This window comes from Apium graveolens, chromosome 3 (assembly GCF_009905375.1).
Source record: "Apium graveolens cultivar Ventura chromosome 3, ASM990537v1, whole genome shotgun sequence".
In the NCBI taxonomy this organism is placed as follows: domain Eukaryota; kingdom Viridiplantae; phylum Streptophyta; class Magnoliopsida; order Apiales; family Apiaceae; genus Apium; species Apium graveolens.
In genome coordinates, this window is record NC_133649.1 from 126,507,854 (window position 1) to 126,533,319 (window position 25,466).

General features: G+C 37.6%; 2 protein-coding genes and 1 non-coding gene across 4 annotated transcripts; all 3 read left to right on the top strand.

Annotated features, from left to right (window-relative positions):
* The first annotated feature begins 9,941 nt into the window (after nt 1–9,941).
* LOC141715609 (small nucleolar RNA R71) lies at nt 9,942–10,048 on the top strand. Its single transcript, XR_012572365.1, has one exon. It is a non-coding gene; the product is annotated as a small nucleolar RNA R71 (small nucleolar RNA).
* Nucleotides 10,049–17,943: 7,895 nt separating this feature from the next.
* LOC141712732 (histone H3.3) lies at nt 17,944–19,834 on the top strand. Its single transcript, XM_074515775.1, has 5 exons — nt 17,944–18,028; nt 18,833–18,904; nt 19,046–19,122; nt 19,214–19,304; nt 19,402–19,834. Exons 2-5 carry the CDS (start codon nt 18,833–18,835, stop codon nt 19,570–19,572), a joined length of 411 nt encoding a protein of 136 aa, XP_074371876.1. The 5' UTR covers nt 17,944–18,028; the 3' UTR covers nt 19,573–19,834.
* A 121-nt stretch (nt 19,835–19,955) lies between these two features.
* Nucleotides 19,956–23,791, top strand: LOC141712731 (uncharacterized). 2 transcript variants are annotated; one of them, XM_074515774.1, is made up of 3 exons: nt 19,956–21,135; nt 21,252–21,510; nt 21,649–23,791. In XM_074515774.1, exon 3 carries the CDS (start codon nt 21,667–21,669, stop codon nt 23,656–23,658), a length of 1,992 nt encoding a protein of 663 aa, XP_074371875.1. In that variant the 5' UTR covers nt 19,956–21,135; nt 21,252–21,510; nt 21,649–21,666; the 3' UTR covers nt 23,659–23,791. The 2 variants fall into 2 exon arrangements, with proteins under 2 accessions (XP_074371875.1, XP_074371873.1); XM_074515772.1 differs by having other exon boundaries at nt 19,956–21,510.
* Nucleotides 23,792–25,466: the final 1,675 nt, after the last annotated feature.

Consider the following 25,466-nt stretch of genomic DNA (forward strand, 5'->3'; position numbering starts at 1 on the left):
GAACAATACAGGACTGTATTTGGTTGAAATGAATTTTAAACTCCCAAGAACAGACTCATGGAAGGAAGAATTTTGAACATAACATTAAGAGAGGAGGAAAACGTCTTTCGTATTCTGTGGGTTTGAAGTGTGTTTTGAACAGTTTTAGACATTCGGATGCATTTGGAGTAAGAATGTCTTCAATTGCTCCGAAGAAATCCCACCATTGAAGGAACCAAATAGGGAGTTCCTGGACTTGAATTTTGGTATTGAAATAAAATAACCAGGAATGACTATTTTTCTAATTTTGGATAAAGAATGAATTATGCCATGATTACTGGTAATCCCAGTAAGAATATGAGGAGCAGTGGTTTAGTTGTCTTTTGAAGTTCGAAGGAAAAAATTTTGGACTGTGGAGTTCTTGGCCCCATTGACTTGGGTGGATGACCTTTTGTATTTGACATGTTGTGTATGAAGGCGTTGAGTGTTCTCTATCCTGGGCATTGTAAAAATGTTTGAACGTGACTGATTCAGTAGACAAGAGAATGGCTTGATAATAGTCATTATTTTTTGATAGATCCCAGGGTTTGAACAACCATCCTTTAGGGAAAACATTTGAAATTTCTAAGGAGGCATCGGCATTGTTAAATCCTCTTTCGACTGACACTATTTTTTGGTGGTTTCTTTTGGTATAGTATCAGAATTAGATTTTAAAAAGTTTGACTGGTTGACTACTACCTCCTGGTTTTGCATTTTTGGGGTAACTATATCTAGTTTTGACATGGATCTCTGAGGAACTAAGAGGGTTGGGTTTTAAAAACTGACTGTTTGTGTAGTTTGAAAAGGAGTATTTGTAGGTTGGCTGGAAGAAGTGTTTTGTCCGGGAAAGGCTGGGGTTTTTCCCCCACCTCTGCTTTTTTGAGGCATGATACTTATCTGTTTTGTAGAAACTCACGGGTCAGGAAATCAGGGACACAGTTCATATCTCCCTTAATGTGTTCAATATCAAAATCAAAAATGCTTAATAATGTTTGCCATCTGGCGAAAATTTGTTTTGATGCAATATTTTGGACATCTTTTTGTAAAACTTCTTTTGCCGATTTACAATCAACTCTAAGGAGAAATTTTTGATTTAATAAATTACTTTGAAATTTTGTAATACATAAAACAATTAAAAGTATTTCCTTTTTTATAGTAGAATAATTTCTTTGACAATCATTCCAATGTGCAGATGTAAACTGGACTATTTGTTCTTTACCATTGACTACTTGTTTTAGTATACCGCCGTATCCTAACTCAGAAGCATCTGTTTCAACTACTTTAGAAGCGTTTGGATCAGCAAGGTGTAGACAAGGGGTTTCTAGAACCTGAGCTTTGATTTGTCGAACAATTTCGGTATGTTCAGATGACCAAGGGACAGGGTTAGTTTTAAGGCGGTCATGTAAGGGCTTGGCTATCCTATTGATGTTTGGATAGAAGTCTAGGACATAGTTGAGACTTCCTAAAAATCTTTGGAGTTGGGTTTTATCTGTGATTTTATCGGGAAATTTTGTTGCAAAAGTTAGGGCTCTTTCAATTGGTGTAACTGTTCCTTTTGATATGTAGTGACCAAGAAATCTTACACGAGTTTGAAATAGGGAAATTTTGGATTTGGATATGACTAAACCATTTTTTCTAGATACTTGGCAGAAAGTTTTAAGGTGTTTGAAATGTTGTTCAATAGTTTCTGAAAAAACTAGAACATCATCAATATATACTATACAGAATGTAGAATAGTCATTGAATATGTCATTCATAATTCTTTGGAATTCGCTAGGGGCAGTTTTGATTCCAAATGGAAGGTCATTCCATTCATACTGTCCGAATGGGACCGTAAAAGCGGTTTTATATCTATCTTTTTGGTGGATTTGAATCTGCCAAAATCCTGATTTTAAATCAAATTTGGAGAATATTATCGAAGATCTTAATTTTTGTAAAAGGTCTTTTTTATTAGGTATAGGGTATCGTACCCATCATAAGGCTTTATTTAGAGGCTTATAATTGATAACTAGCCTTGGTGTCCCTCTCTCAATTTCAGCATTTTTGTTTACATAGAAAGCTGCACAGGACCACGGGGATCTAGATTTTGATATGATTCCTTTGGATTCGAGATCGGTGATTGTTAGGGCGAAAACACGCACTAATATTCACGCAAGTATACACGTTCGCAAGTAATATAGAATACTTTCTAGTTCGTTCCCTCAGAGACTCAGACTAAATTATTGTCTAATTAAACTCACTCACCAATGTATGATTACTTCTCAATTTTAAGATAATAACACTTAAAATTGTTGATCAAATATTAACTGTAATTAACTACTTAGCTAACCACTTAACTAACACTTCAAATTATCAATAATAAAACACTCATGAGATCACAACTTCATTATTACTTCCTTCTATAGCCATTGTTATTACCTTTAGCATGTGACAGTGATGACATTAATCGAATAACACGAAACTGATAAAAGCCAACTTTCATTGTACTAATACCATTCTACCAAGCATCCACAATTAAGATAGAAGTTGAATAGTCATCAATTATGTTGAGTTCCTATATGTCTACAGAAATTGACAACACAACGATTTAAGCACAAGTTATTCCTTTTGATCACATAGGGCAAATAAAACTGTTAGAGTTACCCACTAATCATGCACAACGTACATGAACCTATGCTAGCATGGTAAGTTCTAAATCTCAAGATCCACCATCGCTTCACAAGAGATCAACACCCTATCTTATATGTTCGCGACGCACATAAGACGAATACGCACAACCAATACTAGATATCATGCAATCATCACACACTAAAGTATTAAACAATTAACTAAAGAATTCCATAATAAATCCGTTGTAACCCCATGATCACGATTAGCCCATAACAGAACTCATCGCCATCATGGGTTCATATAAAATCATGATAAACAAACACAAGAAAATAATAACTAAACTAATTATATTAAAACAGAGTACGTCACAAGAGTAAATAAGTCAAAGCAAGAAAACTAGCATCCAATGTTACAACGAAACAAGAATCACAAGAATATATGCTTCCTCTTCGTTGCGGTGTGCTAAATCGGTCTTCTTCCTTATCTCCTTCGCTCCTTGCGTAAAACACAATCTAAAACATAATCTCCTTAATACTCTCCATGAAAACGTCTCAAATCTACCTATATAATAGTCCCATAAAACTCAGATTACATAGAAGTTGGAAGCCACACAGAAGTAGAAGTCTAAAATAATTCAGCTTTTTTTCCCCGACCCTGCGCGGCCGCTCAGCATTTCTGCGCGGGCGCGCAGGCTGCTGCGCGGCCGCTCAGCATTGCTGCGCGGGCGCGCAGGACCCTACTGGAAAAATTCCAAGCTTGCTCCGTTTCTTCGCCGTAATCTGCCCATTCCTTTCCTCTCGCAATGGTGAACACATGCCAAGGCTTATTCTTGATGATTCCTCCCCCGAAATGCAACTAATACCCTGAAATGCATAAACACTAGAAAAACGCATTAAATACACAAAATACTTGATTTCAAGACACCAACTTAAGCCATTTTAAGACGTTCTAAGTGGTATAAAATGCCACTTATCACACCCCCAAACTTAAATCGATGCTTGTCCTCAAGCGTCACAGACTCAAAACAAATAAAAATATGCATGAATGCAATCTATATGAAAATGCAACGATCCCCCTTACTACAATTATCCAACCAAATTGTCACATCTCAACGAATGCAGTTAGACATGTAAAGATCAATAAACTCATGCAACCGGACAAACAGCCAGAAACGTGGTGTGTGCAAATGCTTAACAGATATGCTTCGGAACTAGACCAATTACTATGACTAGACTATCCTCAAGGCAATCCTACAATTATACAAAGAATAAAAATTCTAGGCACAAAGTGATATACAACACTCCAAGAACTCTGGAGCTTACTACGGAATTGTGCTTTTTATTTACAACTCAAATGCTTATTTGATCGTGCAATGAGTGAGGTCCACAAAAGACTTATACAATGGTATCCATGTAACTAGCGTTAGGTTAGCGGATCCCAGACTCTAAAAGCCTTAGGTCACTAGGCACAAAGTCCCCTAAAAACTTAATAACTCGAATATCAAAGAGCCCACTCTTGATCAATTATGCAAATTTTTTTTTTTTTCATAACTTCTGAGCAAGTGCGTTTCGCTCCATCTTACTCAACCCTAGACTACTCGCAACATAAGCGAGCCGGCTACTAGCCATTTGACGCCTAGCCACAACTAGCAACAACTTCCATATTTTTTTTTCTCCAAAACAATTTTTCTTTTTCATGTTTTTATCACTAAGAACCTATAATCGAATTCTAAGCATAATAAATAGATTGACCTTGAAAACAACCAAATCATAACAACAATCTAGCCCTTACGCATTCTTTAAGACTCAGTGGATTTACATTTGTTTCTAGCATGCATATCAACCTACACAACTTAATATCACTTTAATGCTATCACTACACTCGCATCAATCTCACAATTCAGTCGATAAATCATTGCAAAAGGGATCATAGTAAATGCATGAGCTACATGACATTCATAAAAAAAACTATATGGCATAAATTATGCAACTATATGAACTAACTATCATGAATATGCAACTAAATGACACACACACAATATTCCTTTAACTACCACCCCCAAACTAAAAATCTTCACTGTCCTCAGTGAAGTAGTAGAAAGGAACACAGGGTATACCTACTCGGAGTCATCATCATCACCCTCAGCGGGTGGAGTATCAGGCGGCGGGTATTCGTGAATAGCAGTGTGTAAGAACTGATTTTTGATTTGTGGGAGACATGTAGGATAGGTGTATGTATATATAGGGTGTGGATTAGATTAGGGTTTGGGAATTAAGGGATAAAAGCATGGGGTAGTGGGAACAATTCGTGGGTTTATGGGCTAAAACTGTTTTTGTGTTTTTATTTTTTTTTTATTTTTTTTTTCTGAACTGCAAAAAATTTTCTGGAACTCGACCCCTGCGCGGCCGCTCAGCATTTCTGCGCGGGCGCGCAGAGGGTCTCTGGAATTTTTTTTTTCAGCCCCTGTTTTCTGATTTTTTTGTGTTTTTGGATAGATTATTAACTTCTAAGGGTTCCTGTAACAACAATTCATGGGTTGCCTCCCACGCAGCGCTTCTTTTTCGTCATTAGCTTGACGTTCCGTACCTTTCTCAAGTAGTCAACAAAATGGCACTAACCACCTCTCGGCTTGCCATGTCCCCATAGTAGTGCTTCAACCGCTGACCGTTAACCTTGAATGCTTGGTCCGAATCATTCTCAAAAATTTCCACCGCTCCATGTGGAAACACAGTTTTGACAATAAAAGGTCCAGACCACCTTGATTTCAACTTCCCAGGAAAAAGTCGGAGCCGAGAGTTGAACAAAAGAACTTGTTGCCCTGGCACAAATAACTTAGGATGTAACTTCCTATCGTGCCACCTCTTCACCTTTTCCTTATACATTTTGTTATTCTCGTACGCTTGAAGCCGAAATTCATCAAGTTCATTAAGCTGAAGCATTCTTTTCTTACCAGCTGCATCTAAATCCAGGTTCAATTTCTTCAATGCCCAGTAGGCCTTATGCTCAAGCTCCGCTGGTAGATGACATCCCTTACCGTACACCAACTGAAACGGTGACATCCCTAGTGGAGTTTTGTATGCTGTTCTGTAAGCCCAAACAGCTTCATCGAGCTTTAAAGATCAATCCTTCCTTGACGGACAAACAACCTTCTCTAGAATGCGCTTTATCTCTCTGTTAGACACTTCCGCTTGACCATTTGTTTGCGGATGATCGGCAGTAGCTACTCGATGATTCACATTATAACGCTGCATCATAGAAGTGAACTTACGGTTGTAAAAATGCGATCCTTCATCACTTATGATTACCCGAGGTGTTCCAAACCTTGCGAAAATTTGCTTATGAAGAAAATTTAGTACTACCTTTGCATCATTTGTCGGTAAAGCTTTAACTTCGACCCATTTTGAGACATAATCGACTGCCAGCAAGATGTACTGATTATTGCAAGACGAGATAAAAGGCCCCATGAAATCGATTCCCCACACATCAAAGACCTCGACTTCAAGCATCACATTTAATGGCATCTCATCCTTCCTTGACAAATTTCCCACTCTTTGGCAACGATCACACCTTAAAACAAACTGATGAGCATCCTTGAACAAAGTAGGCCAGAAAAAACCTGCTTGCAGAATACGAGCTGCCGTCTTCTCACCTCCATAGTGTCCACCATAAACCGTGGAATGGCAGTCTCGTAATATCCCCTCCGTCTCACAGAACGGGATACATCTCCTGATGATCTGGTCAGCTCCCTGTCTAAACAAATATGGTTCATCCCACATATACCACTTCACCTCATGTAGAAACTTCTTCTTTTGCGCGGATGTCAAATTAAGAGGCATTATATTGCTGACAAGATAGTTTACAATATCTGCAAACCATGGTTCTTCCTCCTGAATTGTAAACAACTGCTCATCCGGAAAAGATTCATTGATTAACGTCCTATCTTGTGAAGTAGAATCGGGATTCTCCAACCTAGAGAGATGGTCAGCTACTTGATTCTCGGTACCTTTTCTATCTTTGATCTCTAACTCAAATTCTTGAAGTAAAAGAACCCAACGAATGAGTCTCGGCTTCGAATCCTTCTTAGAAACCAAATAGCGAATAGCTACATGATCAGTGAATACTGTTACTTTCGTACCAAGCAGATAAGATAGAAATTTCTCAAAGCCAAAGACTATAGCCAAAAGCTCCTTCTCAGTAGTGGTGTAGTTCAATTGGGCACCATTTAAAGTCTTACTCGCATAGTAGACCACATGGAAGAGATTTTTCTTGCGCTGTCCCAGAACTGCACCTACCGCATAATCACTCGCATCATACATCATCTCAAACGGTTCTGTCCAATCTGGTGCTGTAATAACTGGTGCAGTGATCAAACTCTTCTTGAGAGTCTCGAATGCTGCCAAACATTCATCATCAAATTTGAAAGGCACATCTTTCTCAAGCAAATTGCACAACGGCTTAGATATCTTTGAAAAGTCCTTGATGAATCGCCGATAAAAACCCGCATGACCAAGAAAACTACGGATTCCTTTCACAGAATTGGGTGGGGGAAGATTTTCAATGACTCCCACCTTGGCCTTGTCCACCTCCAGACCCTTGCTAGAGACCTTATGCCCAAGGATAATGCCTTCAAGCACCATAAAATGACATTTCTCCCAATTAAGCACCAAATTAGTTTCCACGCATCTTTTGAGTACGGCGCGCAGATTATTCAAACATTCATCATATGAGTGTCCAAAGACGGAGAAGTCATCCATGAACACTTCGACGTTATTTCCAATCATGTCAGAGAATATAGCCATCATACATCTCTGAAAGGTGGCCGGGGCGCCACATAACCCAAACGAAACTCTACGAAAAGCAAATGTGCCAAATGGACAAGTGAAGGTAGTCTTTTCCTGATCCTCTGGTGCAATACAAATCTGATTATACCCGGAATAACCATCCAGAAGACAAAAATACTCATGTCCCGCCAATCTGTCAAGCATTTGATCAATAAATGGAAGAGGAAAGTGATCCTTCCTTGTGGCTTTGTTCAATTTCCTATAATCCATGCATACTCTCCATCCTGTAACTGTTCGAGTAGGGATGAGCTCATTCTTTTCATTTGCGACCACAGTGATACCTCCTTTCTTAGGTACACATTGTACGGGGCTCACCCATGAGCTGTCAGAAATAGGATAAATGATGCCTGCATCTAGCCATTTCAGAATTTCTTTCTTCACCACCTCCTTCATGATGGGATTCAGTCTTCGTTGCTGTTCCACAGTTGGCTTACTACCTTCCTCTAGCAGAATTTTATGCATACAATATGAAGGACTTATCCCCTTGATGTCTGCTATGGTCCATCCTATAGCCGATTTGAATTCTCTTAAAATCCTTAAGAGCTTGTCTTCCTCACTACCTGAAAGGTCAGCTGAAATAATAACAAGTAACGTAGATGAATCACCTAAAAAAGCATACCTCAAGTGTTCAGGTAGTGGTTTGAGCTCCAAGGTAGGTGTTTCCTCTATTGATGGTTTGAGCTTCCCTTCAGCATTCTTAAGGTCAGAAGTACCAAGAGATTCAAATGGTATGTCCAGCTTTCGCTTCCAGGGAGAAGCGTTCAGATATTGTAATTGCTCGTTGCTATCTTCATCATCACTGTCAAATTCCCCCACTAAGGCCTTTTCCAATGCATCAGACATTAGCATGTGCTCGAGTTCCGAAGTAACCGCGGAATCAATCACATCCACTTTTAAGCACTCCTCATCTTCTGTAGGGAATTTCATTGCCTTGAATACGTTGAAGGTCACATCCTGATCTTGGACCCGCATAGTAAGTTCCCCTTTTTGTACATCTATCAAGGTACGGCCAGTAGCCAAGAAAGGCCTCCCCAAGATTATGGGAATCTTCTTATCTTCCTCAAAATCCAGAATAACAAAATCTGCTGGAAAGAAGAGCTTATCCACCTTGACGAGCACATCCTCAACTACGCCTCTTGGGTAAGTAATGGAACGGTCCGCCAATTGTAGCGACATGTATGTGGGTTTTGGATCAGGCAGATCCAGCTTTTTAAAGATCGACAAGGGCATCAGATTAATGCTTGCGCCCAAATCACAAAGGCACTTGTCAAAAGTTAGATTGCCAATGGTGCAAGGAATGGTGAAGCTTCCTGGATCTTTCAGTTTTGGTGGTAACTTTTGTTGCAGAACAGCGCTGCATTCTTCTGTGAGAGCAACAGTTTCAAGGTCATCCAGTTTCACCTTCCTTGAAAGAATAGTCTTCATAAACTTCGCATAACTAGGCATTTGTTCCAGAGCCTCAGCGAAAGGTATATTGATGTGAAGTTTCTTGAACACCTCCAGAAACTTCCCGAACTGTCTATCCAGCTTTTGTTGCTGCAATCTCTTAGGAAAAGGTGGTGGAGGATAGAGCTGTTTCTCCCCTGTATTAGCCTCAGGAAGAGTGTGTTCAACAGTAGTCTTCCTTGGTTCCGCCGCTTTCTCCTTTTGCTTAGATTCTTCATCTCTAACTTCAGCTTCGACTTCTTTTGCCTTTTCAGCATCAGCTACTTTTCCAGACCTTAAGGTAATAGCCTTGACTTGCTCTTTAGCTTCCTTCCTGCCTGGTACTTCCGTGTCACTGGGAAGAGTGCCAGGTTGACGATTGAGCACTGCATTGGCTAATTGACCGATTTGATTTTCCAAGGTCTTGATAGAAACCGCCTGACTCTTGCACAACAGCTTAAGTTCCTCAAAATCAGCACTAGTAGGTGCAGCTGCACTTCCCTGTTGAGGATATGATTGCCTTGTAGCATACTGCTGTGGTTGCTGGAATCCAGGTGGGTTAAACTGTTTACTTACCCCTTGCTGATATGGTGGCTGAATAGCATTCTGATTATTCCCCCAGCTGAAATTTGGATGATTTCTGTTATTAGGATGATAGGCTGCTGTTGTCACTGATAATTATTCACATACTGAACAGATTCGTTGACAAGAGAACACTGATTCGTAGCATGAGAACCTGCACAAAGCTCACAAACCATAGCTATTTGATTAACTCCATACATAGCCAGAGAATCAACCTTCATTGATAGCGCTTGGAGCTGGGCTGCAATAGCGGTGGCTGCATCAACTTCCAGAATACCTGCTACCTTGCCTGACGTCATCCTCTGAGTTGGGTTTTGATGCTCATTTGCAGCCATCGTCTCTATAAGATTATACGCCTCAGTATAGCTTTTAGCCCATAAGGCGCCTCCAGCTGCTGCATCGAGCATGGGCCGAGATTGGGCCCCCAAACCATTATAAAAACCAGTGATTACCATCCAATCCGGCATTCCATGATGTGGACATTTTCTCAACATTTCCTTGTAGCGTTCCCAAGCCTCGCACATAGATTCTGTAGGTTGCTGCACAAACTGAGTAAGAGCACTCCTCATAGCAGCAGTCTTTGCCATTGGATAAAACTTCACCAGAAACTTTTGCGCAAGATCTTGCCACGTAGTGATGGACCCAGCTGGTTCAGAATGTAACCAGTCTTTAGCCTTATCCCTCAGTGAGAATGGGAAAAGCCTCAACTTGATAGCCTCATCAGTCACGCCATTATATTTAAAAGTGCTGCAGATCTCGACAAAATTTCTTATGTGCATGTTGGGGTCTTCAGTTGCCGCTCCTCCAAAAGAAACAGAATTCTGCACCATCTGAATAGTGCCCGGCTTGATTTCAAAGGTGTTAGCTTGAATAGCCGGATGAAGGATGCTTGACTGAATGTCATCAATTTTAGGCCGAGAAAAATCCATAAGAGCTGGATCAGCTTGAACAATACGATCTCCCATGTTTACTGGTTCTTTCTGCTCAGTTCCTGAATCTGAATCCTCAAAATCTAACTTCTCCGGAATATCAAGAACTTCGTCTGTCCCCTCAGTTGTATCTAAAGTCCTCTTGCGAGCACGAGAACGAGTTTGCATAAACGCTTGCTAAAGTACCTGAAACACAACCGAAAAGAGTAAGTAACTACTACGTCCTAATCACTGAGTCCTAATGACCAATGATGGTAAGTACATAAACTAAACAAATACGCCGAGTCCCCGGCAGCGGCGCCAAAAACTTGTTAGGGCAAAAACACGCACTAATATTCACGCAAGTATACGCGTTCGCAAGTAATATAGAATACTTTCTAGTTCGTTCCCTCAGAGACTCAGACTAAATTATTGTCTAATTAAACTCACTCACCAATGTATGATTACTTCTCAATGTTAAGATAATAACACTTAAAATTGTTGATCAAATATTAACTATAATTAACTACTTAGCTAACCACTTAACTAACACTTCAAATTATCAATAATAAAACACTCATGAGATCACAACTTCATTATTACTTCCTTCTATAGCCATTGTTATTACCTTTAGCATGTGACAGTGATGACATTAATCGAATAACACGAAACTGATAAAAGCCAACTTTCATTGTACTAATACCATTCTACCAAGCATCCACAATTAAGATAGAAGTTGAATAGTCATCAATTATGTTGAGTTCCTATATGTCTACAGAAATTGACAACACAACGATTTAAGCACAAGTTATTCCTTTTGATCACATAGGGCAAATAAAACTGTTAGAGTTACCCACTAATCATGCACAACGTACATGAACCTATGCTAGCATGGTAAGTTCTAAATCTCAAGATCCACCGTCGCTTCACAAGAGATCAACACCCTATCTTATATGTTCGCGACGCACATAAGACGAATACGCACAACCAATACTAGATATCATGCAATCATCACACACTAAAGTATTAAACAATTAACTAAAGAATTCCATAATAAATCCGTTGTAACCCCATGATCACGATTAGCCCATAACAGAACTCATCGCCATCATGGGTTCATATGAAATCATGATAAACAAACACAAGAAAATAATAACTAAACTAATTATATTAAAACAGAGTACGTCACAAGAGTAAATAAGTCAAAGCAAGAAAACTAGCATCCAACGTTACAACGAAACAAGAATCACAAGAATATATGCTTCCTCTTCGTTGCGGTGTGCTAAATCGGTCTTCTTCCTTATCTCCTTCGCTCCTTGCGTAAAACACAATCTAAAACATAATCTCCTTAATATTCTCCATGAAAACGTCTCAAATCTACCTATATAATAGTCCCATAAAACTCAGATTACATAGAAGTTGGAAGCCACACAGAAGTAGAAGTCTAAAATAATTCAGCTTTTTTTCCCCGACCCTGCGCGGCCGCTCAGCATTTCTGCGCGGGCGCGCAGGCTGCTGCGCGGCCGCGCAGGACCCTACTGGAAAAATTCCAAGCTTGCTCCATTTCTTCGCCGTAATCTGCCCATTCCTTTCCTCTCGCAATGGTGAACACATGCCAAGGCTTAGTCTTGATGATTCCTCCCCCGAAATGCAACTAATACCCTGAAATGCATAAACACTAGAAAAATGCATTAAATACACAAAATACTTGATTTCAAGACACCAACTTAAGCCATTTTAAGACGTTCTAAGTGGTATAAAATGCCACTTATCAGTGATCTTTTTTCTGCAATGTTGTTCTAGGTCGGAGTTCATTTGGATAGGTCTCGCTTTTGTTGGTATTTCCTTTTCATCAAAATCTTTTTCATAAGGTAAATCAATCATATGTTGTTTTCTATGCCAAAATGCATTTGGTAAGTCATAACAGAGTTCTACTTCTATTTGTTTTAGTAATTTTAAGATTTTTTCTTTGATAAAGTGGTCTTGTAATTGCTTCTCAATCTTGTGAGAGGAAAGGTCTTGTTTTAGATGGGATAATTGTATCTGTTTTCCTTGTATTAAGGCATTTATCTCGTTATTATATATAGAATATGCCTTTATTGTATTAAGATTTCTTGTTTTGGGTTTTTCAAGAAATGGGAAGGTAAGTTTGGTGTTATGAGTTTTGAAAGTAATACCTTCGTAGGTGACAGTATAGGGGGTTATTAAATTGAAGAAAGGTGTACTTAATATGACAAGATGATGTATTCCTTTAACTAGGAGAAAAAATGTCTTAATTTGGAAGGTTTTATTATTAATAGAGGCATCAACCTTACTAACTACATTGAGGTTTGAGTTATTAGCGGCGGTTAATCTTTCGTTGGTATGTTGATGAAATCTTTTTGGTATTATTTCTTCTTTAATGCAATTCAAATCTGCTCCTGTATCGAATAAAGCAATGGTATCTAAGATAAAGTCATCTGAGAAGATAACTTTGACTTTTATGAGATATTTTCGGTAGGTAACTTGCCTTAATTCATATAAGAAATCTTCATCTTGATCAGGAGTACTGTTTAAACTGCTTAATTGTTTTTGTTCAGTATTTTTTTCTTCTACTTCATGAACTAGAAGGACATTTAAAGCTTCAGAATCTATCTTCTGCTGCTCTTTAAGGATTTTTAATTCTTCTTTGATTTCCTTAATTTCTTTGTGTAGGTCTTGTATTGTTGGAACGGATTTTTGGTTGGGTTTTTGCTTTTTTAATATTGTGGTCAAGTCATATGTAGTTTTTGTTGATGGGAGAATAGAAGGTTTTTGTTCTGGTTTGGGTTCAATTGGTCGTTGGAGTAATTTTTCTAAAAGCTCTTTTCTTATTTGGGGATCAGTTATCTTCTCTATGATTTCGAGAGAATGTTCTTCATTTCTGGTTAGGACGTTGATGCGTCTGTCTTCAGAGGAGGAATTATGAGAGGAAGATGAGCTTGTTGCAATCTCATCTATTTGAAGAGGTTCATCATTTCCAGACATTTCAGATGTCTCAGAGTCGGAAGATTCAAGGAGTAAAGCCGAGATTTTGTTAGATAAGCTTTCTTCTATGTTTAACTCTTGTATTTTCCTATTAAGTCTGGAGAATCTAGATATATGTCCCTTTTTTTCCACATTTGTAACAAGTTATATCTTTACTGGTTGGTTTAGTAAATCTATTTTTGTTGAAAGGTTTTTTGTTGTAGGAAGGTTTATTGTTATTATTAGAGGAAGGTTTATTATAGAACGGTTCTGTTGATTTTTTGTAGAAATGTTTAGACTTTGTGAAAGACCTTTTCTGATAAGGTCTTTGATATGGCTTGCATTCGCCATCACATTTTAGTTTTGAATAGCTTTTGTTGGGATTATAGTCAAATTGTTGACAGAAAGTCCCTAATTCCTGCTTTGTTCTTTTCATTTCCCATTTGAGATGTCTTTGGAGTTTTAAATCTTGACAAATCTTTAGGCCTTCTCGTTGTGTTTGGCTTATGAGTTGGCCATATGTCAGTTTTTTGTAAGGTATCGGGCTTCCGTGTTCAGTTATTAAAGAGGTTATAACTCTTTCACCGAGTAAGGTTGGAAGTCCGGCTAAGAATTTTTCTTTCCAATTTGCATGGTTCGAGTCTTCTCTGAGCATGACTCTGGTGAGGAAAGTAGTTTTATATCTTTGGAAATCACTAAGTTTTTTACATTTGAGATTATGTAAAAGCTCAGCATTTTTATCTCTCAGGTGAGAAGGGTCACCAATGAAGTGGTGTGTTATGACTAGAATGAGTTGTGCGACTGCTCCTTGGATAGGGTTTCCTTGTTCATCTAAAATGGGTTTTCCGTCTTCATCTTCCCTAATGGAATTTAGGATTTCAATATGATTTTCAGGGGTAAGGTGATAGTCCCACCAACCCTTTAATTGGCCAGATAACCCTGCTATGAGTAATTCGGCTATAGCTTTGTCTGGGGTTCCTATTTGGGTTGTATAAGCATTGGCTGCCATGGTCATTTGTTGTAAATGATTTAGAATATTATATTCAGACATTCCATCTATATTCCATTCATAAACAGATGATGCATTGAATTTAGACTGGGTTAAAATTTCAGGTCTATTTTCAACTCCAATGTCCGGGGCTGTGAATTTTGGAATCATTTGTCAGAGGTCATGAACCTGGGGTATGAAAGCATCTTCATCTGAGTCATGATGTATGGCATTTAGTTGTTTAGATGAAACACTATCAGCAGCTATTTGGGTTATGGAAGAGGAAGCCTCAAGTCTGCTAAGATGGTCTTTGATGGCTTTAACGAATTCTGGTCTATTTGTTTGAATTTGTTGTTGACTTTGTCTAGAAACTTGGTATGGCTTAAATATGGGTTCTTGATTATTAATACTTTTGGGTAAATCTATTATTTTTTGAATTCGGTCTTCTATCCGGTTTAGTTGACTTCCTATGCTATTTAGGTGGGTGTTTGTGTAATTAACAGCAAGGATTGTATTCCTAGTATTTTTTAGTATGTCATCATCTGGTCTTTTGATGGGTGTGCCTCGATTTTTTCACTATGAACTGTTAGTGTGACATTTCTAAAAGGTGGGTGGTGTCATTCTATAGTTCCGCTGGTTGTTTCCCATTGTTTTTGTTTTTGGCTCATGCTTCGAGTGATAGGGTTTAGGTAATTTGTGAATGGGAAAAATAAGTTTTGGTCAGAGGAGTAAATTTCCAACCAATCAAAGAATATCATTTGGATTTTGTTTTGGTTAAGAAATTCATAATAAATTTCTTGAATTTGTGTCTTTTGTTCTTTGAAGTTGGTAAAAAACCAATTTCTTTTTTCAGTGTTTTGGGGAGAGTAGAACTCTTAACGGAGAAAAGTTTTATTGATTTGGAATTCTATTTCAATTACATTTAGCTCACTTGGCATTCCCATATTCTCAGTTATAGCAGAGAAGGTTGGGGATGTTGGTGAGGAAGGGGCAACCGTGTTTTGGTTTGGTGGTATAAACAAAGTCAATTACCACCAAACCAAAACACGGTTGCCCCTTCCTCACCAACATCCCCAACCTTCTCTGCTATAACTGAGAATATGGGAATGCCAAGTGAGCTAAATGTAATTGAAATAGAATTCCAAATCAATAAAACTTTTCTCCGTTAAGAGTTCTACTCTCCCCAAAACACTGAAAAAAGAAATTGGTTTTTTACCAACTTCAAAGAACAAAAGACACAAATTCAAGAAATTTATTATGAATTTCTTAACCAAAACAAAATCCAAATGATATTCTTTGATTGGTTGGAAATTTACTCCTCTGACCAAAACTTATTTTTCCCATTCACAAATTACCTAAACCCTATCACTCGAAGCATGAGCCAAAAACAAAAACAATGGGAAACAACCAGCGGAACTATAGAATGACACCACCCACCTTTTAGAAATGTCACACTAACAGTTCATAGTGAAAAAATCGAGGCACACCCATCAAAAGACCAGATGATGACATACTAAAAAATACTAGGAATACAATCCTTGCTGTTAATTACACAAACACCCACCTAAATAGCATAGGAAGTCAACTAAACCGGATAGAAGACCGAATTCAAAAAATAATAGATTTACCCAAAAGTATTAATAATCAAGAACCCATATTTAAGCCATACCAAGTTTCTAGACAAAGTCAACAACAAATTCAAACAAATAGACCAGAATTCGTTAAAGCCATCAAAGACCATCTTAGCAGACTTGAGGCTTCCTCTTCCATAACCCAAATAGCTGCTGATAGTGTTTCATCTAAACAACTAAATGTCATACATCATGACTCAGATGAAGATGCTTTCATACCCCAGGTTCATGACCTCCGACAAATGATTCCAAAATTCACAGCCCCGGACATTGGAGTTGAAAATAGACCTGAAATTTTAACCCAGTCTAAATTCAATGCATCATCTGTTTATGAATGGAATGTAGATGGAATGCCTGAATATAATATTCTAAATCATTTACAACAAATGACCATGGCAGCCAATGCTTATACAACCCAAATAGGAACCCCAGACAAAGCTATAGCCGAATTACTCATAGCAGGGTTCTCTGGCCAATTAAAGGGTTGGTGGGACTGTCACCTTACCCCTGAAAATCATCTTGAAATTCTAAATTCCATTAGGGAAGATGAAGACGGAAAACCCATTTTAGATGAACAAGGAAACCCTATCCAAGGAGCAGTCGCACAACTCATTCTAGTCATAACACACCACTTCATTGGTGACCCTTCTCACCTGAGAGATAAAAATGCTGAGCTTTTACATAATCTCAAATGTAAAAAACTTAGTGATTTCCAAAGATATAAAACTACTTTCCTCACCAGAGTCATGCTCAGAGAAGACTCGAACCATGCAAATTGGAAAGAAAAATTCTTAGCCGTTCCACGTAGGACAAATCTGGGTGTAGCTCGATTGGCTCATACTCAATGACTTGATTCGAATCAGGAATATAACGCTTTAACATAGATACGTGGAACACGTTATGGATATGTTGCAACTGCGGCGGTAGGGCTAACTCATAGGCAACTTTACCTGCTTTCCTCGATACTTCAAATGGTCCAATATATCTAGGACTCAGCTTGTCTTTTTGTCCAAATCTAACCAATCATTTCCAAGGCGACACTTTCAGTAATACTAGCGATCCTATTTCCATATCCATGTCCTTTCGATGTAAGTTTGCATTCTTTTTTCAATCTATCTTGAGCTGCTTCTAACCTTTTTCGAATCAATATGATTGCGTCCTTGTTTTTTTGAACCAACTCGGGACCTAATAACTTTTTTTTCTCCTACTTCATCCCAATAGAGAGGGGAATCTACACTTATGTCCATACAAAACTTCGTAGGGCGACATTTCTATACTGGCATGATAACTGTTATTATAGGAAAACTCAATCAACAGTAAGTGATCATTCCAGTTTCCTTTTAAATCAAAAGCACAAACCCTTAACATATCTTCTATTATCTGAATTGTTCCTTCACTTTGGCTATCTGTCTGGGGATGGTAAGCGGTACTCATCTTATAACACATAAATGTATTATAATTTGAATAACTGCTTTGGGTTTTAAAATCTTGGAAACCAATTTTGATAATTTTATGATTGAGGATTTTATTTTAATATTTTTTTGATTTAAATCAATCAATACAGCTTAAAAAAAATCGAACAAAGCATAAATTAATATGAATATAAAAATAATTGTGAAAAAATAATAAAATAAAATTGCATTCCAAAATCGGGGCATGTGACATGGACCGTGGGAGATGGCAGGTAACAACAGACTTAATTTTTATGTTTTGCTAAATATTGTAAAGGATAAAATTAACAAACCAAAACATTATTCAAAAATCAGGTACTTATATCCACCAATAAGAAGAGAGAAACAGACCACAGCGATCCGCCACAAACAAATAAGACAAATCCTGACCGTACATTGAACTACAGAAAACACAGATAACCCCACTACTAACCGTCCGATGACCAAGGTAAAAGCACACGGATAGCAAATCTCAGCCGTCCAATTTTAAATCTAAGACGCTGTCGATTTTATTAATATAATAAGCACCCCATCTTCATTCAAACTTTTCATTCGCCCCCCTTTTGTATTTTCAGCAAACAACTCAGAGGTGACTTTTCATCTCTGATCTAATTCTCTTTTATCCGTATGCTTTATTTTGATTTAATTTTGTTATTTGTATGTATATGCGTATGTATATATGATCTATTTCGTTTTGATAGGTTGTTATGTTTGTTTAATTGTGATTCGAGCGAAGAAAATTAGGGTTTTGGGTTCGTTTGTTTGTTCTGATTCCATCTGATATATGTGTTTGCGATTTGTGTGTGTTTTTTATGTACCGGGTAGTATTTACGTATATTAGATTGCGAGAATTGAATTTTATGTGTTGATTGCCAGTTAGGGTTAGGTTATTTGTAATTCTTTTTATGAGTAATGAAATTTAGGGTTTATAATACAAGTGTAGGTTGTCTATTTGATTATTTGATTGATTGTTATTGCGTAGATAGTGATTTTTGTGTGAATGATAAATTGCGTGTGTGTGGGTGTGTTATTTTGTGTTGATTGTGAATTACGGTTAGGTGAATTGGGAATTTGTGTATGAATGATGAAATTTAGGGTTTGTAATGCAAGTATATGTTATTTAATTGATGATTTGACTATTACAGTTTTGCGTGGATGATAAGTTTTGTGTGTATTATTTTCTGTTGATTGTGTGAATTGATCATAGGTGAATTGGGAAATTGTGTATGAATGATGAGTTCTGGGCTTATAATACAAAGTTTAGGTTATCTAATTGATAATTTGAGTGAATAGTATGCTATGTATAGTGTATATATGTTTTGCAATTGGGTGTTGGATTGAATATTATGATGTTGGGTTGAGTAATTTAGGGGTTTGATTGTTTGCTTGGCAGATGGCTCGTACTAAGCAAACTGCTCGTAAGTCCACTGGAGGGAAGGCACCAAGGAAGCAATTGGCTACCAAGGTTTGTGTTTGATGTGTATGCTGTAATTTAGCTGTGTGTATGCTGTAATTTAGCTGTGTGTATACTGTAATTTAGCCGTGTGTACTGTAATTTTGCTGTGTGTACATTTTATAGCTCATGTGATATGTATTTGTTTTACAGGCTGCACGTAAGTCTGCACCAACCACTGGAGGAGTGAAGAAGCCCCACAGATACCGTCCTGGAACTGTTGCTCTTCGGTATTGATTTGTTTTAATCATGTTTTATTGTGTTATGTTGTTGATATGCCTGGGATTGCAAATTTGTTTACTTATGTTTTGTTTGATTTAGTGAAATCCGCAAGTACCAGAAGAGCACTGAGCTCTTGATCAGGAAATTGCCTTTCCAGAGGCTTGTGCGTGAGATTGCTCAGGACTTTAAGGTAAGCTGCTGTTGATGATTTGACGTGATATATTTTTATGTTTGAATGTAGGTGTTTGGGCAATGCTAATGGTGGTTGTGTTATTTTTTTGATGCAGACTGATCTCCGTTTTCAGAGCCATGCCGTGCTAGCTTTGCAGGAAGCTGCGGAGGCATACCTTGTTGGTCTCTTTGAGGATACCAACTTGTGTGCCATCCATGCTAAAAGGGTGACCATCATGCCTAAGGACATCCAGCTAGCTAGGAGGATCCGTGGTGAGCGTGCATAAGTTTCTCTAACGGATAAAGTGGTGGTGGTAGGATGGTGGTGTTTGTATTTTGTTTTAAGTTGGTAGATATGGGTAATGTGGTGGTAATACCTTCTTGGTTATACCTTTCTAGTTAAGATGTAGTTCTGCTGATGAATTCTGTTTCTAGTATATGTTGTTTTTTCTGGTCCCTATTTGTGGCTTGTTAAGGGGAACCCTGCATTCTATGTTTAACATAACAATCTTTCTATATTAACAACTGGTTTGGATTTGTTAGCTACTACTTTTCAATGTTTTATTTAAATATGTTGCATGTATTTGTTCTCTGTCAAATGGCCAACCTGAGGGTATACAAAACATTAACAAGTTTGTTTTATGTATGGTTTGAGTCTTCTTGCTGCTTGTTGGTACATCAAATTTTCATACGATCTATTATGAGGATTGAAGAAGGTTGCCTGGGTGTGTTGGTTACATGAGACTGGCCAGTTGTTGATTATATATGTTAAGTCACTAATATACGTGATCTTGTTATTTTCAATCTTGCTTCTTGATAACGCTTGGGGTTATGTGCTTGTTGGCCGAGTGACGGGCTTTTATGTTCATTCTTGCCGATGGGCATGACTTAAATTATTTCGTCCCTTTCACTTTATTTTCAGTGGTTTTTCTTTTTTGCAATGCCCATCCTACCTACCAGGTAGGCAGGTACGATTTGACTTTGTTACCATTGGTCGATTATTGCAATTTGTTAGAGAGCAAGAGCTCCAGACTGCTTTTGAAGCTTTAAATTATGACAGTAAATACTGAACCTGGATTGTAAAAGCTTGAAATAAACTTTGTCATTCGAGATGATCTAGCAATTCATTGGCTTTTATTCTCCTTTACAAGGCAACATATCACGATTCAGTTTTAGGAGGCAAGGTGAACATAGTGATTAGAATTTATAATTAGTGAAATGTTTGAAGGCCATATTAGTATGTAAATATTTTGTACCAGATATGCTTCAATATTTTACTCTCTATGACTCACAAGTCATAACTTTGGAAGTAAACTAGATATTGCTAAAGGTCAAGATCAAGATAATATTGTCCGGGGGCTTCAAAGACATATATCCGGGGTTGATTTATTCTAAAATTAACTGTAATTTAAAATAATTTTGAATTTATAGACCTTTACCAAGCGTTTTAATTAATAATGTACAACTCAGAATCAAAAATACTAACAATCGAGAGTAAACATAATGTATTTCCAATTAAAACTACAAATTTATGGTACAAATAAAACATTTGGGACATATTATACAAATTTCCCAAATATTTTTGTGTAAACGAAAAGTTTCTGAAATAATACTCCTATACACAGAAGAAAAAAAGGTAACAAGAAAAAGAAAGAAAGACCAGCCAACCTGGGACTTCTCATAACCAGTAAATCTTGAAACAAACCCCTCCCTCTCAAATTTTGAATATTTAATTGTTGTATGCTGTTGTAATATTATTCCTACATTTTCTGGTTTTCTAAACATAGAGTAAAAGATATACGACACTCGACTAACAATCTCATTCCAACAATGTTAGCCTCCAAATCAAGGTACTAAATTTCCTCTTCCTCTTTTTTTTGCTCATCTTTGCCTATCTCCTTTCTAGCTTTAACATGTTTTTTCTTACATATAATATCTTGACTGCTATTGTACCATGCTCATGCAGGAGCCTCGTGCACTGAACACGACCTTTGTCGGATTCGTATTGTGATGCTCCTCCTCCTTAGATTTGGAATCAGAATTATGTGATTTACTGTGTTTTTAGATCAGGGGCTTTAAAATTTAGAGCAGAGCGCACATCATTCTTCAATTCTTTTTAAGGGATTGTCTTCCTCAAAGGCTATTGAGGAGATCCTTCAATTTATGAAGGCGCCATCGTGTCAATTATAGGAAGGCCCTCGGCCAAGGTTCTCTCTTCATCTGAGGTATTAATTAGTCGAACATAACATTTTGAAATGCATATCATACGTAGTTTGGTTTTAAATTTTAATGTTATTTTTCATTAATGACTAATGTTTCATCATGTTTTTCTTTATTGTCCTTGGTTTCGGATATACAATCAGGTCAATAGAGTTATAACCATGCAAAGGCAGATGGAGGGGCTAGAGGAGGACCTGAAGTTGATAAAGAATCAATTGGATGGAGCCGATGAAGAAAGAGATCGAGCCCTTGATCAACTCCAAGAAAAAATAGTGGCTAAAGAGGTGGTCAATACGAGATTAAGTGAAGCACCGTCTCCTCGGAGGGCTAGTAAATTATTTGGTGAGCTTACAACCGATAAAGAGTTTCTGTCTAATTCTCAGAAGGAGTTGGCTGCAAAGGAGAAGAATATTGAGTCGATGAAACTTGAGCTTGGCCAGGCAAAGCAGTTGGAGAAAAGATTAGCCGACAAAGATTCAAAATTAAGTAGGTTGAGTGAGGAACTCCTTAATGCCAAGGTTTTTGAGGCCCGGGCTATGGATTTATATCTAGAAAGTAAGATGAGGATTAAGGAACTCGAGGGCGAATTAGAGAAAGGAAAACAATTTGAAAAGAGAGAATTAGAATCAGGAGTTTCTCAAAGTAAAAAACTTGAGGCAGCAAAAACTGAACTCGAAGAATCTAAGCTAATAATTGCTTCTCTCCGCGAGGAGTTGCAAAAGTTTCAAACTTCATCATCAGTAAGTAGCAGAGAGCAAAATACAACTCAGAAAAGTGATTATACTGATACTAAGAATGAATTGGGTGAGAAGTCGGCCTACTCAAAAACAGTTGGTTCCCAAAGGGAGGTCGATGCACTTAAGAAGGAGCTAAAGGCTGCCATTGAGGGAGAAGAGCAAAGCACAAAGGCCATGAACGATCTAGCTTTAGCATTGAAAGAGGTCGCAACAGAAGGTAATCAAACAAAGGAAAAACTTATTGCTACTGAATCCGAACTAGAGCACGTAATGGAGGAGGCAGAACAATTGAAAGTCATCATGATGAGCACTAAAGAGAAGTACCAAAAGCTTTTGGACGAAGCAAAAGAAGAAGCTGAGCTACACAAGAACACTGCAGATAGACTAAGAGTGGAAGCAGAGGAGTCACATCTTGCATGGAACGGTAAAGAGATGGGATTTGTTGGCGTCATAAAAGAAGTTGAAGAGGAAAAAGCTCGTACACATCTACAAAATGTTAACTTAACAAACTCCCTCAAGGCAGCTGAGACTTTGAGTAGAAAAGCAAGAGAAGAAAATCACAAACTGAGGGAAATAGTCAAACAGGCCCTTAATGAAAGTAATGCTGCTAAAGAAGCTTCCAATATTGCCAAAAAACAGATTTCCCAACTTAAGGATTCTCTTGCAGAGAAGGATGAGACCCTTGATGATCTCACTCGAGAGAATGAAAGACTAAGGATTAGTGAGGCTGCAGCCAATGAAAAAATGAAAGAGTTGAAGCGACTGCTTTCTCAAGCTCATTCAGAACTTAGGACAGAGGATAGGGAGGAAAGTGGAACAGCTTTCATGTCACCAGAGTCCGTGTTTGATGACCACAAGGAAGATTTTTTCAAAGAAGATACAGCAATCAAGAAAGGTTTTAGTTTAGATACAGAAATCAAGAAAGGTTTTAGTTTTGATCTTCATGATATAAGGTTACATAGCAAATTTGAAGATGCAGATGACATGCTGACAGACGAGGACCCTATAAAAGCTGAAGCACTCAAGGGCTCAATATTTGACCCCTCCAGTGAAACACCGAAACCAGAGTCTCATTCACTAAAAGCACCACTATTTTTTAAACCTCATCTTCGCCATCATCACCGAAGTAGATCCACATATATGGACGTAGATAATGTGAATTCCGAAGATTTGGATAATCTATATGGTTCAAACCATATAAATAACTCACACCATGATAGTGAAGGGAAACAATCCGAGGATTTTGAAGTGGATAGACAATTGTCACATCCCCATAGAAAGAAGAAACCGGCATTGTTCAAGAGCTTTAGTTCTCTTCTAACCAGAAGAAGTCATTCTCATTCTCATTTTCATCCAAATCACTCGAAAAAAGAACCAACCACTCCCACCTCTTCCACTAGCTCTGATTATCGCTAGTCCCTTTTCTACAACTAGGCATCGTAGAATGATACTTGTTACGTCACACTATGTACATCACAATGTAGTTTTGTTTTTTCAAATATAATGAATTATAAGCAGTTTCCGAAAGAAAGCATTCCGTGGCTACAAATTTTCCTAAACTTTAGAAGAAACTTTTGCATATTGCATTCTGGGTTCTGACCCGTCATCACTATGGTTTATGACTAGTATTAACTGAAATTTCGCAATTTCATGCAACATAAGTTAACTTCCACAGGAAATTTCCCCCGCCAGAGTTGGTATATACAATGACATCTAAAATTCAGTAGGAAAAAGAAACTGATAAAGAAAATCTTCATATTAGATTATGTTTAGCTCAGAGATACTCCACGCGGCCATACCGGTCTCTTCTTTAGTCATTTGTATGCTAAAACTTTAACATAAAAATTTCAGAATTTATTCAAGATGAGAATAATAAACCCTTTCAAAAGAAAAAGATGAGAATATAACAGTATACTGTTATTGTTTATTGCATTTAAATGCCGAGTCCTGAGAGTAGACATTCGTCTTTTCAGGGATTCGATGCAATTGGAATTCTGTTAGTGCCCGTTTGGTGACTCGGATTTCATTTGAAATTTTAGATTTGATCAAATAATATGTTTGGATAACTAAAATAATTTGGATTTAGATTTCATTTGAAATGAAATGCTTGTTTTCAAACAAGGAAATTAAAAATACTTATTCCCAAATTCAAACCTAAATTTGAATAAGAATTCATTATCTCGTCATTTATCCCTCGTATTCTCCTGTTTCATGTTCCTTGCAATTTCTCGTCCTGGTCTCTCTTTCCATTTCATTGCTTAAACCGGGCAAAAATTTATTAACTATAAAAAAAATGGCAAAATGGCCGTAATAAACTAAGTGCTTCGGGAAATGGGAAGAAAAAAGAGGTTAAACAAGGAAAGGATCCCGACCTTTGCACCCCTATCCAGAGTTAAATATTATAGCATCTTCATAATGAATCATTTATTAAAATTGTTCAGATATGCACCATGCCAAAGCAAAGCAGTCCCACAGGCCACAACACTTGGCAAAAAATAACCCTGTCCTACATGACTGCATCCAGCGCATAAAGTATAAAAAGGTACTATTAGAAAAGGGAGCGCCTCAGGAGCTACAGCCGTGGCTTTAATGTTAACTTTATAAATTCCCATGTATCATGTATGATTATTTCTGATGGTCAAGGTCATGATGTGTAGTGTGAATTAAAGGACAACAGTATCCATGAAGAAGATTGTGACTAGCAATAAGGAGACTACTGGTGCACAATAAAAGTGGACATACTGCTTAGCAAAAAATTAAGTGGACATACTGAAATAACTATACATTTAACTTTGCAAAAAAAGAAAATATATTTGATTAGTTACTAGAGATGTTTATGAATATACTTTGAACTTTTAAATAACACTTTCTACATGCAAAACTATAGCAACACCATTGCCGGATGAGGTAACACCAATTACATACAAAGTCCAGGAATGCTATTTTACCCAAGTCAAATTAATTATGTGTTCCGGAAGGGTGATCACAGCATAGCTGCTATCTACTAGTTTCTACAAGGAGAAGAATTATCAGAGCTAGGTGTAAGCAAACAAAGGACAGAGAAGCACAAACATTAAAGCCAAGGGAGAAGCACAAGCGCACGCACATCTAACAAGTCGGTAGTTTAGAATCAGTATTATTAACCACATACACTCACAAACGAACACTGTCATCCATTATGTCATTGTTTGATAAAAAATTCTAGTAAACAGCCGGGTCTACAC

Coding starts and splice junctions, on each gene's coding strand:
- LOC141712732 (XM_074515775.1), top strand. CDS start 18,833: ATGGCTCGTACTAAGCAAACTGCTCGTAAGTCCACTGGAGGGAAGGCA. Junction 18,905..19,045: donor GGAAGCAATTGGCTACCAAG/GTTTGTGTTTGA, acceptor TTTGTTTTACAG/GCTGCACGTAAGTCTGCACC. Junction 19,123..19,213: donor CCTGGAACTGTTGCTCTTCG/GTATTGATTTGT, acceptor TGTTTGATTTAG/TGAAATCCGCAAGTACCAGA.
- LOC141712731 (XM_074515772.1), top strand. CDS start 21,667: ATGCAAAGGCAGATGGAGGGGCTAGAGGAGGACCTGAAGTTGATAAAG.